Source organism: Myotis yumanensis, unplaced genomic scaffold (genome assembly GCF_028538775.1).
Source record: "Myotis yumanensis isolate MYYU_CA2020_CCGP unplaced genomic scaffold, mMyoYum1.0.hap1 SCAF_1, whole genome shotgun sequence".
In the NCBI taxonomy this organism is placed as follows: Eukaryota; Metazoa; Chordata; class Mammalia; order Chiroptera; family Vespertilionidae; genus Myotis; species Myotis yumanensis.
In genome coordinates, this window is record NW_027223752.1 from 13,027,837 (window position 1) to 13,043,333 (window position 15,497).

At 41.2% G+C, this 15,497-nt stretch overlaps 1 protein-coding gene across 2 annotated transcripts in view; it reads right to left on the reverse strand.

Moving 5' to 3' along the window:
- LOC139009832 (actin-histidine N-methyltransferase) overlaps nucleotides 1-15,497 on the reverse strand; it is a 61,152-nt gene that overhangs the window by 42,461 nt on the left and 3,194 nt on the right. For both annotated transcript variants that reach the window (XR_011471450.1, XM_070413955.1), the window contains exons 2-6: nucleotides 10,663-10,772; nucleotides 8,634-8,726; nucleotides 6,310-6,458; nucleotides 4,318-4,390; nucleotides 3,767-4,023 (exon numbers count right to left, since the gene is read on the reverse strand). Coding sequence is in view for 1 of the 2 variants with exons in the window: in XM_070413955.1 (XP_070270056.1) it covers nucleotides 3,767-4,023; nucleotides 4,318-4,390; nucleotides 6,310-6,458; nucleotides 8,634-8,726; nucleotides 10,663-10,765 (675 nt within the window). In the remaining variant the exon portion in view is untranslated. The remainder of the gene's footprint in view (nucleotides 1-3,766; nucleotides 4,024-4,317; nucleotides 4,391-6,309; nucleotides 6,459-8,633; nucleotides 8,727-10,662; nucleotides 10,773-15,497) is intronic.

Below are 15,497 nucleotides of genomic sequence, written 5' to 3' on the forward strand. Positions count from 1 at the left end.
TCACACAGTCAATGGATAAACGAGTCTCTCCATCCGCACGCCTTCCCCTGCACCTCTCAAACTGTTTGACCAACACCAAAGAGGAAACACAAGTAAAGTGGGACAAATCACTGCAATTATGAGGTCCATGGAAAACAGCAACTTTAGAGCTATGCCGCTATTCTGTCAAACCCTGGTCACCCGCATTCACTTAGAGAGCACCATGCTCAAGCTCATCGGCACAGGAAAATGTGCGTGCCCCTGCGAGCCTTTAATGTTTGGACAAGCTGGCATCCCACGTGGCAGGGCCTGGTCCATTAGATGGGATTATCAATGAAATGAGCAGTTCATTCCCAGGATCTCATTTCCTTTCCACTGATGTGAATGAAAAATATCTGGACTAGCATTCATCTATGGTAAGTCAAGTCAAATCTGATAAAACCTGTTTCACTTTCACACAAATACATTACTTCAGAGCTGGGTTTAAGTCAAATCCTACTTTTCCACTAATTTCTACCACAAAACTGACCATTTCCAGGCAAAACACCCAACTTGGGGCTGAACTCTGGAATGACCTAATCTGCTACGAGTATTTTTATGGGTTTAATACTCCAAAGCAGTTGTAAATGCCATTAAACTGTCTTCTGCTGTTAACCCTGTCTTCTCCCCTGATTTCCCTTTCACAAATTGACAGAAATGTTACCACTTAGGGCTGTCGATGCACACTCGCCTTTCCCAGAATCTGGCTGAACCACATTTCTAAATTTAGCTTTGGGTGTCAACATTCCTCAACCGTTAAGCTACAGTATGAAGTTTCACCAGCAGGTGCTTCATGTACAAGGTACAGTAGTCAGTCCTCAACGTTGTGGATGGGTTCTGTGACTTTAAGCAAAATGACATGTAAGGAAACCAATCTTACCATAGGCCAAGTGATATGAACAAGAGTTAAATTCCTGTGGCATCTCAACAAGACTATGCACACTGAATAAAACGGTTATCAGGACCTGCTTGAGGCTTCTGGATACACACATACTATCATCTGTTTAACACCTAAAGGACTCACTGTATACTATCTCAAGAAGGATACAACATAAATACAATATAAAAACCATAAGAAAACCATAAGACCCAGGCCCCTGTTACCACCAGGAGACCAGCAGAGGCCCAGAAAGACTACTTTATATTTTAGGGTTTTTTCCCCCTGGGGAAAAAAAAATTATACAAATTCATTAAAAGATAGCAAAGAATACCCAAGAATGAGACAATTCAGAGTAGTTAACAAAAATTTCAATAAGGTTTCTGTGATATACAACAAAGTAATCCTAACATTTAGATGGAACAGCAAATGGCAAATAATTGTTGTAACGATTTTGAAGAACAAGATTGGGAGACTTGCCAGGAAAGATTGTTTAAGAAAATGTGGTAAAGCAAGTTAAAGACAGAAAATAATCTGAACTAGCAAGTGGCCACTAAAAGGCCTTTGACCAAAGAAATATGCTGGGAGGAAAGAACACAGGAAATTCTTTTTCTAGTTTATAGGCAACAGAGAGAAAGAGAAACACTGGATAAAAAATGCCATAAAGAGAAATCTCTCTGAAGAAACTGCTAATCAGTGGACATTAGTGCCAGTGCTTCTTCTCGTTTGGAATAAAAATCCTAAAGTCTGAAGCAAGATATAAGGCTGGACTATGAGCTTTCACCACCATAGACACATGAAACTGAGTCTTGCTCGCTGTCACATGGCTGGTGCATCATGAGACAATGGCCAACAGCCGTGGCTGGCAGACCCCCAGCCAGCATGAGCTCAGAAGAAAATCAATGGATTTCGGTTCAGATGCACTGCTTGGTGCAGGCCCCAGGAAGATGACTTCAAATGGGAAGTCAAACTAAAAAGAGCAAAATCCAGTTCAAGAATTTGAACCCCCAAATGGTATACAAGTGTCTGTGAGATATGACACGTGCATTTCTCTGAGAAGAGGGTTCCCCTGACACTAAAAAAGGTTGAGTCATAATGCAAAAAAAAAAACCACTGAAGGCAGGTCACTGTAATGAAACAGTAACTATGGACTGATGTGACACTACTCACTTTCTCCCTCAGTGATAATGTGCCGATGAAATGGTCCACTGCAAAGAGCAGGGGCCCCACATCTGATCCTGGAAATGTATGAGAGATATGGCTTGGTGCTGGTGTGAGAAACCTGGTTCTAATAAAACAACGGCAGTACAATGCCAACATTTGTGTTTACTTGGGACTGCTACTAATAACTTGCAGAAGCAATGAGAACATTCTAAAACTAGAAAAACAGCTAGACTCCAAATTTGATGTTTTAAAAACTTTTGCTTAAGTCTGTTTTTCTTTGTAACAAATCCTTATGCAAAATTCTTCTATTCCATAGCCTATACCTTCCTGATGTCACACAGCGCATCCCATTCTGAAACTAAATCACTGGGTAAGAAATTCTCTACAAAGCTAATTATGATGTGTTTCATTTTGTAATGATTCCCTTCTGCTGCCTATTTGTACTAATGTTAAGTGACGGTGACATTGGGTTCTTCTGAGGAAGAACCAAACCTGGACTGACACACTGTCGGGGTGATGGCGTTTGCCACATGGGAAGCAGTGCTTCTCCCACTGGAATGTGGGTTCCGGGGCACCCAGTGGCATGTGGGGGTCACAGGAGAGATGGGGCAGTTTTCCCACAATGCCAATCTGACATTACAGTAAGTCATTACACATGACTTTAGCACACCAACATTTGCATTAATTTTTAAGATTTAAAAACATGAGACCAAAACCCAGCAACAAAACATGAGAGATTTTAACCATTCTGAGCTTGTGATGGGTCATTTATGAATGGGAGTTTCTTAGTAGAAAAGATTAAGAAATACTAACATAAGGTACTGTGGGGACAGGGTGAGAAGCTATTTAAAACAATTTAAAAAATAAGCAAATAAAATAGACAATGTGGCCTGAAGGATCAAAACAGAAAATGGTAACAGTAATTGAGCATTTCTATTAAGTCCGACTATACTGAAGGCCTCACATAGATCAATGCATTTCATCCGCTCAGCAACTCTGGAGTCAGGTGCTGTATTATCCCATTTTACAGATTAGAGAACGGAAGCACAGAGACTTGCCCAGATGACACAGCTCCAAGTGGCACTGCAGGAATCTGCACCTGGCTGGCTGGCCCCAGAGCCCTCTCTTCTCAATCACCGCCACACTGGCTGGCGGAGGGTGGCTTCAATCACAGTATCTTTCGAGTGTCTTCAGGAAGCTGTCCTATCAGCCATGGGCCCTGAGACCATGTACCCAACCTTATGGAGATTTTTATATGACTCTTTTACTTAGGCCTAATTAAAATTAATAAAATATACAGTATACTTTGAAAAAAACAAATCAGCATTATAATTTAGTAAACTGTCAATATTTTACAAGAACTCACAAATGGACTTTCATTTTCTAGGAAAATTTATACGCCGAGCACTGTGCTATATTTTAGAGGTTTGAATTTTTACTGTAATCTGTTTTCAGAACTCAGTGACTATTAGTCATAATATGTAACAACTGCTGTTTATATTAACACTGGACACTGATGAAGTCAGACAGTCAAACCATCTTTCATTGACAGTTCTGTGAAAACGGCAACAATGGACTAGAACACCTTACAATGTAAAAAAGCAAACTGTTGATGCATTCTTACTGAGGGACACAGTGGAACATCTGTGGGATCAGTTTCTCTCCCACCCTGTCACACAGACAGGTAGAGAGTGGCCAACAGCTCACCTGGATGACCTTGTAGAAGTAGGCGTACTGCCGAGCTGTGTTCTTATACTGGCTGAAGACATCGTGGACAGCCTGTGTGGACTGCAGAGACCGGACTTCGTCTTCCTCAAAGTAGAGAGGGGTGTCATACTCGCTGGGCAGGGTCTGAATGTAGGGCTGCCAGAAGGAGTTAGGGTCGGCACGCTCACACAGCAGGTGAAAGGCCAGTGTAATATTTCCCATGGCTTGAAGAATTCGGTCTTGAGAATATAAGGGTCCTAGAGTAACCCAGAAGTTAATAGCATAAGTTCCACAACTTCTTTTAAAAGTATTCATTTATATGATTAAAGTTATGGAAACTAAACAATCCTATAACGTTTTAAGTAACTTGCACCTCTCTTTTGACATTCATCTATTATGTCATATTATAAGCATGGGAAACACCTAACATGAATTGTGGGGGAAAGTTCACTAATTGAGAAAACAACCAAATATCCTTAGCTCCACAAAATGAAATTTTATATATTTCTATCATTTTCACTTTGCTTTGAACATTCAGAAATTATTCTCACCCAAAACAGAATTTTTAGCAGATTCAACAGTCATTAGTAATTTCCGTGGAACCCATAAAAATAATTCTTCTGCCTAGAAGGGAAAAAATAAGAAAACAGAATCATGAAAATACAACATACTATAGTCTCTACTCCAATTGTGTCTATGGGCAAAAACCCCATCATACATGGACAACTTCAGGGTACATATCAGCACCACATTTTTAGTTCCCAAAAGTACCTCAACTGTAAGCATTTATGGTGCTTTTAAATAAATGGAAGCTGCTTTAAAAACCTGTCTCCAGTAGAAAAACTATATATACTGAGAAGACAACCACAAGAAACTTTCGACTCTAATTTGAAGCAAATATAACAACTTGGGGTGAAGCACAAAGGTGTTTATTTTATTCTTTGTTGTATTTATATTTGTAAGTGCTAAAAACAAGACAAAATTTCTACCTCCAACAAAAACCTGACTCTACCCAGGTGAAGTAGAATACCTTACAATGTTTCAAGCTGGAGTAACAGTCCCTCTTCTATGTGCCTGTCTTTAAAACATGACAGTTACTAGCAAAAACACAAGCCCACAAGACACATGTTTTGGCAATGAAATGCCTTTTTCAGTATGTTCTGTATGTGTATTTATACAGTACCTTGACCATGGTGATGGTATCATGCAGATGTTTCAACTTAGCAAAATGTATATATTAAACATGTGCAATTTTTTACATATCAGTTTCAATAAAGCTTTTTTTAAAAACATGCACTTAGTGACAACCAACCACTGCTAAGGTATTTAGGGCAGCATCCACACTAACGATGCTATTTGTCTGATGCATGAGAAGCATGTGTGCTATCTCGTTTACTCTTGCTGTTTACCAGCGTCTATTTATCTACTATTTGAATTATGTTTATGTGTGCCTTGTCCCTTACTACAGACTATAAGCAGCATGAAGGAAGGAACCTGTGTTTTGGAAGCCTGGTATAATAAGCAAGGTACGTTGGCATACTAGATTATTTAATACACATCTAATAAACCAGTTTAACAATGTATCATCGAAAGGGTAACTACCAGCTGGCCAAAAATGTTGCTAGAAGTTTGAGGGGATCTAATAACACCCACTTCCTCTCCCCAAGTTCTGAACCAAATGAGAGAGACACAAGGCTCCAACAGACGTTCACCCAAAATACCACTTACTGAATCCCAGAATTAGACAGACCTCCCACCTAGTTACAGGCAGCACTGGAACCCCAGAAGCCTCCCCACGTGTGGCCGGTCCCTGGAAAACTCAGAGGGTGGACAGAGCACAGCACAGCGAACGCATGTGGGCAGCAGCTCTCACTGAGAAAGACCAACCCCAGTTCCTTCTCCCAAAATCATCAGAGTATTCCTATTGAGAGGCAGGAGTGAGAGGCAAGAGTGAGAGGCAGGAGAGGCTGCTCCCTCCATCTAGAAGGACCAAGAGTAAAGAAAAGCATTTGTCCTTCAGCAGGTGTATATTTATCTTCTTTTCCTATCAGCCGTGATTTGCCAGTCCAGTAAGTGGTGCCTCCAACCACTCTGTTACCCATTCCAGAAAACTGGTAAGCATCCCCTACACTGCCAAACCCCCAACCCCGCCTCCACCTACATCCAATCAACCACAGGATGTAGTTCTGTGCTCTGTCAGCAAACCACCTGAACCCACATCCTTCTCTATATTTAAATCTCAGAATCCCTTGGCATGTTCTATGGTCTCCTAACAGAGGCCCAGAAATGTGAGCTGACTTGCCCCCGGTCACTGGTTATTAGCACAGCTCCCAATGAGGATGAGCAGCAAGGGGCTGCCTGGAACAGGGGGGTCAGTTAGAGGACTGTTGCAGCAGGAGGGGCAGTGTTGGCTGCACCTTCGCCTTCCCCCACCCACAAGACTCAGAACAAGCCCAAGGTATGTCTCCACGTCCTGTGTCCTCTACATGACACAATCCAGACACACTTAGACTCCCCCCCAGACCAACAATTTATAAACTCACCTTGATATCTCTTGTGGCTCTCAAACCAAAGCCCTCTTCTTTGAAATTAACCATTTCAAAACCCTCAACCGAAGCTCCATTTTCAGAGGCCCATTTCATTAGATTAGGAAAGTAATCTTCTCTTTTTCCATCAAAAGTAACAGACAGACCTGTATCAATCCGTGTTTTACAAAACAAGAGCTACTTTTAGGACATATATCATTCATGCTACTCTCAGAAAATAAAAATAAAAACAGACCATAACTAACACAGGAAATAGTAAAGCACTCCAATCTTAAAAAAAAAAAAAAAAATCAAAGCTAATCACCAGATAGTCACAGTACATAGTGACAGGAAAGGTGAATTAAAATCCTAACGTCCCCGTGGGTTACAGAGAAATATTACAGATCCCAGGTCATATGAATACTGACTGCTAGAAAAGCCCTCACAACTACTACAGATGCATAGAGCAGCTTCCCCTGTAAGTCAGCGTGCCACCTATAATATGCACATTTGCTTTAACAAAATACCCATGAAAACAAAGCTCAGTAGTTCTCACATGCACACAAGACAATGTGCGTGCCCTGGCCGGGTGGCTCAGTTGATTGGAGCGTTGTCCTGTCCATCAAAAGGTTGAAGGTTGGATTTACAGTCATACCCCGTTTGTGGGGTCAGGCATGTACAGGAAGCAATGGATCAATGTTTCTCTCTCACATTGCTGTTTCTCTCTCTCTCATTCTAATCTCTCTCTAAAAATCTGTAAACATATCCTCAGTTGAAAATTAAAAAGTAATAAATAAGAAAATAAAAAACAAATTAGAAAAAAAAGAAGACGTGTGTAAAGGATGAGCCCTGATCCTAAGAGCACAAAACTGGAGAGCTCTGCAACAGAATCCTGTGGAGTAATTTAAAGATGAAAAGCCATGCATAGGAAAAACCATTATTTTTTTGATGAATAAAGGGAGAGGAACAGAAACTTTATTAAACACGAGGAGCAGGGCGTGGAAGTTAGCCCTGTGGTGCCATGGCCGTGTCACCACCATGTAACTGAAGGTCAACGAGAGGTGTGGCGCAGGATCACCTAGCATGGTGCACTGCCAGGCTATGTACGCATATCCTTGCTAATTGAAGAAAACTGCTTTTGTTAGGAAAACCTAAGAGAACAAATGAGTGCCTGACTTCGGTGTCAGTTGTAGTACACAGTCTCTACTCAGAAGACACACAGGATATACAAAACTTTTCAGCCCCATGTCTGGTGAGCCAGGATTAGCACAGTCTACACTTGGTGCAGATAAACACCTCATAAAGGGGCCTGTCACTGTGTGGGGTTTGAGACCATCTAACCCAGTGGTTCTCAACCTTCTGGCCCTTTAAATATAGTTCCTCATGTTGTCACCCAACCATAAAATTATTTTCGTTGCTACTTCATAACTGTAATGTTGCTACTGTTATGAATCGTCATGTAAATATCTGATATGCAGGATGGTCTTAGGCAAACCCTGTGAAAGGGTCGTTCACTGCCAAAGGGTTCGCGACCCACAGGTTGAGAACCACTGAATTCTAACCCGAAGGCTGCATGTTGTAGGTGTGCATGGGGAACCATAAAGCTCCTGCTTCAGAGAGCAAATAAACTCTCTTCTGACTCACTTCCATGACAATAAATAAACAAACAGGGAGCCCAAGTAGGTTTTTCTCATCCTTTTAAAGGCAGGCTACTTGTTATGCCTTCTCCTTCCACCTCCCATGTGGCCCTGAATACCAATCTTAACTTTTTGTGCTTTATAGAACAAAAACAATAGGAATATTGAATAGGCTTTTTCATCTGATACTTGGCCCCACTGCCAGCCTGGCTGAGAGTCATTCTGATGTCTCCTGAATATACCCTGTAAAACACAGCTTAGGAAACAGAACTACATCTCTTTTTTAATCAAAACATGATTGAGTTCATCATAAATCTTGATAAACATTAACCAATCAGTATATACGTGTGTGTTGGCCATGCACAGCATTAGAGACTGACCCCAAACCCTGAAGGAAGCAGTATGGGCAGACAGATTTAAATACATATCTCAAAGAGTAAAGGTAAATGAAAGTTGTGTCATTTTAGCTCCCAGAAACAAACATTTCCCCCCTAAAACTCAATGGTTTTCCCCTCCCAGAGCAGGTGATGGCATCTCAGAAATGAGAAGCTCCGGAGAGTCCGATGTCTCCCAGCGACAAGGTCTCCCTTGACAAGGACCTAGCAGGGAGGATGAATAACCCAGACTGTAACTACTCTCAACACCTTTCTGACCTATGCCAAGTCTCTGCACAATTTTCTTAAAATATCATTCCAGAAAATGTACCTTTTTGCTTTTTCCGTATTTTCTCCACTAGAGACCGGATCTGCACATATTCTTCCCACTCTTTCCCTGGGCCGGGAGCAGGGCTACTGCATTCTGCAACACAAAAGCCACAGTCTCAAACATTTTCTTCCACTTAACCTGTGGTCTTCAGAAGGAGGAGGATTTGGGTTGTTGCTGTTGATTTATTTATTTTTAAAGGACAAAGATACTACAGCTGTGATGATAAACATGAGAAGCATAAATCAGGTATACTTTCAAAGCATGTAAACCCTCTGACACAATTTAAATGCCACCTATTCAACCGTGACTCTAGTACCTAAGTGTTTGCACCTGGCTTACATCTATCTCTTGCTGCTGATACATTTTCCTCAGAACATACTTGTGAACAGGAAAATCTAGAAAGTTATGCTAAAATGCAAAACGTTGCCCTGAAAACTCTTCCAGATGTTAAAAGAAGGTAATATTGAAAGTTAACATTTCTTTCTAGTTAAACCCCATAACAATGGCTCCCTAAGGGAAATTGGACATAAGGACAATTCATCAACAAACATTTCACATCCATGTGTAAGGCGCTATATTAAGCACTCTGGGGGAGTCACAAAAAGAGCCGGCACAGTCACTGCTAAAAAAGAAGCTGAGATTCTACAGCAGGACCAGAACTGAAGGACCAACACCCGAGACCCGGGCAGGCGTTTCAGAAGGCTATGCACAGGGCACCCACCCAACCTGCCAACAGCCCTTTCCTTTTTAAACAAGTGTATCAGTTTAAAGAGAGAGCCCTTCCCATGCCCCTGCTAAACCTCCTGGCCCCCTTTGTTCTCCAAGGAAAGGAGTATATGTGGTAAATAATTAACAATAGCTATATGCTGACTCATAACTATTAAGTTTGACCAGTCTTATACATTTTTCCATCCACAAATACTGGCTGAGGCCCTGGAATACAAGACAGAGCCTGTCCTCAAGCTGCCTCCAGGCTAGTGGGGGAGACAGGTGGTAAGCATTTAGTACATCACTGCTCTGTGGAAGGCCCATGTTGCTCTTGGGTGGGAGGGGGATTTAGGTGTTCATGGGAGCACTCAGGGAGGGACCCAACCCAGACTTGGTTGCTGCCTGTTTGTCAAGGAGAGAAAACTAAATTTTTATTTGGGGTTTGGGCTGTCACATAATCTATAATAATAAAAGCATAATATGCTAATTAGACCAGACAGCTGAACAACCTTTGGGACATCCTTCCGGATGACCTTCTAGAAGAAGCTGGAGCTTCAAGGGCCAAGCTCCTTGCACGAATTTCGTGCATCGGGCCTCTAGTCTAAACATAAGGGGCAAAGAAAATGATACAGATGTAATTAGTTAATAGAGTGACCACAGCTAAATTTGAAATATACATACTACCAATTTAAATTTACAATTAAAAAACAAGTTACTAGTTTATACTAACTTAGTAAAGCAAGATATTTAACTTCCCTGAACCAACAACACATGACATCAGCATGTGAAAATAATCACTGAATCACTGAAAAAGGTGAGCCATCTTCATAAGGAAGCCATGCCAAAGGCTTGCTCTCTGAGAGGCATGCTGCTCGCCCTGGGCTTAACAGCCCATAACCCACCCTCACGTGCCCTCGCTCACAGGGTCCTCATTACACTCCCAAGGTGGTCTTTATTTACTGAGATGAACACTGAGAGTCAGAGGGGTTCAACTGGTCTGAGGCCACACTGTTAAAAACAGCTGAGACTGTTGCTGTCTGCTGGTGCCCAGGGAAGCCTACGTTCTGGGAGCCTGTGCCACAGAGGCTTCACATTCAGTATGTCATCCAGGCTTCGTTATAGTTACACGGTCCCCACAAGTAGCAGCAGCTCCATTTTACAGGTGGGGAGACTGCGAGGTAGGAGGTGCTGTAACTTGCCCAGGTCACATGGCTAACTTCATGCTTCAGGGGACAGCTGATGTTCCCAAGCAGCACTGCAGATGCAGGAGTACAAACCACACGCCCCACAGAAAGGCGGGAAGGCCAAGAGCACAACTTACTCTGCAGTAGTTCACTAGTCAGGTTCAAGGTTTCCTTTGGTGACACACTTGCTGTAGCACCAGTGCCTGATTTTTGTGTTTTTACTCGACTCTTCTTACCCATTTTCTGACTGCAAAGAAATGAAAAGACAAAGTATTACATTTCCAAAGAACGAAATCAAGAAATAAAACAAACTTTAAAGACGATAAAATGCATACTCAATCATTATTTAAATCCCTAATAAGCAAGTGGCATCTGTAATCAACAACCACTTCTGACCAATATGATTCTTTTACGTATAATCTGTGTAGTGGAAGCAGGTCAGGAAAAATAAGATAAAGTGCATTTAGGGACCTTGCCTGATGGTTGGGGTGATGGGGAGGGAGAGTACTGGATGCTTACTTAACCCATTTTTACAAAGTATAGTTCACACATACTTAACAGACAGAGATGGAATTCAGCTGCGTGAGGTTTCTTTTTTCAAAAATTCTAAATGGAAAGGATGTATATTTGTATTTTTCTTCAGTTGCTTTCAACTAAACAAAACTAGAATAAACATTTTTGATTACACTTATTTGGCAATTTATCTGGGAAATCTTAGCACAAACCCAGCATCTGCTTTTTTTCAATGCATCCAACTTTACAGCTGGATTGACTGAAGGAGAGCATGGCCCCCTACCTCAGGCACCCAGCTGTAAAACGTGCTTGAATGGAGTGTGAGAGCCTGCCTAATCTTTGTGTAGGAAGAAAAGAATCTCACTAAAATACTTTGCAGGCCATTAGGATCAGATTACTGCATTCTGAATTAAAAGCACAAATTATAGGATGATGGCTTAGGAAAATGAAAGCACTCCCAGATTGAAAAGTATTTAACTGTGTGATATTTTCTTCTCTCCTACAGGAACTGATAAAGTATATACAGCCTTCGCGTTGCATGGTACCATGCTAACTGAGACTAGTGTGTATCAGAAATGTGTTCTCACTTTGCACGGTGGCAGGGACTAACAGTACAGTCAAGCCACGCTAATTTTTACCAGTTTAAGTGGCTAACTAACACCCATCATTCCAATCTCTATCAAAGGGGGTCCTAAAGGGCCACAGCTCAAAAGTACCAAGAAGTCAAGGCAAGCAGGCAGGCAAGAAGGTGGAATTAATTTCAACTCAGGAGGTACTTAAGTACAAAGATGAAGGTAGACCTATACATTACATGTAAGTGCCTTGAAATCTTCATACAGAATAATTTGGGCTGTCCATACAGATAGAAATAGGTATACATATATCCAAACTTGATGTTTTAAAAAAATACAGATGTTTCTTGCTATTTTCCACTAATTTAAACAATTTTAGAGATACTTAAATTTCTGATTGACTTTTTGATACATTAATGATTTTAGTTTTAAACTGCTGTTGTATTAAGTTGTAAATACACTTAAAGTAAAATGAGGTTCCTATTTAAAGGAAGTTGCAAAAAAATACACCTTTCATAAAGCAAAGAATCATTTGGTATCATGAACACTAGTAATCATTTCCTATAATATCTTTCTGATGGGGAAAAAGAAAACTGGGAAGTATAAAGGAATAGCTGTATCTGTCAAGAAATTACCTTGAAACCACCCACATTTCTCCCATACGGATTCTAGAATTATGGACTTTCACATTTGGAAGAGACCTCTGGAGTTACCTGTGCTAACCCTCAACCCCGCAAATGTGTAAAACGACGACATCTGATGTGATGTAGCAGCTAGCGCTGTCAAAGTGCTTTGCTAACCACTGTCAAATTCCGTCTGAAAGCCCTGAGAGAGGCAGGGCAGAGCCTGTCACCCCTAACAAGTGCACCACCTCAGGTTCAAGTGGCAGAGGCAGGCAGAGACCCAATGTTCTGAGGGGTGTCCTGGCTCCCCACACACCTGCTGCTCCTCACCTCCGAGGTAGTCTCAACCTGGGAGTCCTGTCCTACACTGTTGGAAAATTCACTGTTCCCTTCGCCTGTCCCAATTCTGCCTTAAACGAGAAGCCACTCTTTAAATTTTTGAAGACAGCTTTCTGTGCCCTGCAGAGCCTTCTCATCTCCAGACTTAACATGCCCTCAAGACATACTTCTCAGAAGTGGACAAAGCCACTTAAAAAAAGTATACTGTTCACTGAAGTATAATATATCTAAGTCAACAGAACCTTTCAGATGTGCTCTGAGAGGGGCACAGTGCAGTGGGACTGCTGCCTTCCTGGAACTCAATTCAAGGAAATGTTACTAATATAACTGCAGCTGTAGGTCTACTACTGCACTAGCTTTTCCACAAGCCACGTGAACAAGTGAAGGCATTCCTTCGTTCAGTGCACATTCCTTGAATATCTAAATTGAAATGCAAAGGTGAGTGAGAGGTGGTCCCACAGCCTTTGGGATAAAAATGGTAGTCAACTAAAATCTTTTGTTACATATACTGACCTTCGGCAAGACAGATGTGTTATATTAACTGAGTTTTTGAACCTAAACACAAGTATTCATGCTAACTTTCAGCTGTTTCTAGGCTACTGAAACTATGTCATCCTGCCACAGAGTCCTACTGCAGGTTCCCAGCATGACTGCCTTGGTCAAACCTGTGTCATTTGGGCATTTACTATCTTAGAGTTGAGGTAAGCATTTCATACAATAGATGAAGATAGATACTATGTCCACTTTACAGACGAGAAAGGTGAAATTTAGGGAAGTTAATTAACTTTATGAAAGGTGACAGACTCAGGTGGTGGCACAGCCTCACAGCACACCTTGATGGCAAACTTTACTGATATTTCATGGATTCAGCTCAAAACCAACCCACTTATAAGGGTCTAAAAGTGTGTTGTCATTTCTGAAATTCAAAATAACAGTATTCCCTTAGAGCAGTGGTTCTCAACCTTCTGGCCCTTTAAATACAGTTCCTCATGTTGTGACCCAACCATAAAATTATTTTCGTTGCTACTTCATAACTGTAATGTTGCTACTGTTATGAATCGTCATGTAAATATCTGATATGCACGATGGTCTTAGGTGACCCCTGTGAAAGGGTCGTTCGACCGCCAAAGGGGTCGCGACCCACAGGTTGAGAACCGCTGCCTTAGAGTGAAGGTTTTTCTCTCTTCAGCCTTTAAAAGTTTAGGAACATTTTGCTGGCTTGCTCAAATACACAGGAGTGGCCTCAGCTTAAATGTGGAATGGGAGCAAAACTTCCAAATGAGCTTCTGCCCAATCCCGGAGAGCCCACGTTCATCTTTGCAAGGCCACAGTCTTGTCACGGACGGAAAAACTGCAGAAACCACTTCAGTAACCATGACATGGAACGATACTAAAGCATTACACTCAACAAACGAGAAACTTTATTAGTCATCAGTAAACACTTTATGGTAAAAGCGACATTAATGAGTCTTTTTCAACACTAATCCTAACTTCTTAATTGTGCTTAACAGAAAACTATTGGTACTAAAGTCATGCCCTTTTACTGAGATTGAAACCTTAAAACCACATAGTCACAGAATTTTTTAGACCTCATGCTCTAACAAATTGTATCCTAAAAGTGGAGAGTGAAACACAGGATGGGGGACAGGTAATAAGCCGAAAATACTGCACATTTACTAAGCGCTCCATGCAGACACCTGATTATTTACGTTCTCTAGACAATTCTCCAGCTCTTCAAAAACAGTGAAAGCATTTCTTCCAGCTCAGTCCCTCTGCTATCCCCTCCCTCTGTACCCCATCACTGAGCCTGGGCGTGTGCAATTGTTCTTTTGCTTGGTAAACAGTATCCCTCAGATCTCTTTCAAATTTTTCACTTTGGTGTGTGTCGCACTTGTCTTCCACTGTCAGCTCTTAATTAACTTTCTTTCTTGAGAAAGAATTCTATCTAGTCTTAACTTTGATATTGAATTTTATACTATTTTGAATCATTTTTCTTCCATTCAAACTTATTTCAGTTGAAATGATCAATACCTTACCTTACCTCTTGTTTTGCGATCTGTTTATTTCCAAAACCTGGAGGAAACTCCCCACCTGGAAATCTGTCTACCCAGCTAATCTCGGTTTGAGTTACCGGGTGAATTTAACAACAAAAAGCAGGACTTCTAATCTTGCCAATTGTGCTAATTAAGCTTTTTTCCTTAAACCTAACAAGTAATATATATTTTTTTAAACCTTCAACTCTGGGGAGGGAGGGGAGGCCACATGCTAACCTGACAAGCTCAGGGAAGGCCTGCATGGCAGTGTTGCAAACTTAAAAAGACTTAAAGTAACCACAAAGGATGGTCTGAAATTAAAGCTTTAACTAAAAGCAGTTACGGTGGGTAGCCATGTCCTAGGGCCGGTATTTTCCTGACAAGGTCAATTTTTACCTTAACTGAGCCTATTATCTTTTTGCATCTAAGATAACATACCGATGAAATGTAACTTCCCTTTTTCCTCGACCTCTGGGCCACAACCAAATGCCCTGGGCGCCAGGACAGGAGACCATAAATTCCTTCATTGTTAATGTTATCATGTTCATTGTAGACTGCTAATTATCCTGCACCCACCTAAGTATGTGTCTATCATTTTACTTTTTATCCAATCCCAGAGGTTTCCCCACTTTGCTTTCTCCCGCCTCTCTAATTTATCACCAGTGGATTTCATGGAACCCACCTACATCCCCTCCTTTAATTGCAATGTATAAAAATAGATTTAAAAAACTGCCATTCTCTGAAGCATTATCCCAATCCGTTGAGATATTGCTTCCCAGCAACAGTCGACAGTTTGGCTCAAATAAACTCACAAAAATTCTTTACAGGTTTGAATGTTTTTACATTAACAACTCCTTTGTAATAAAAAAAATGTATTATGTGTGTTAATATT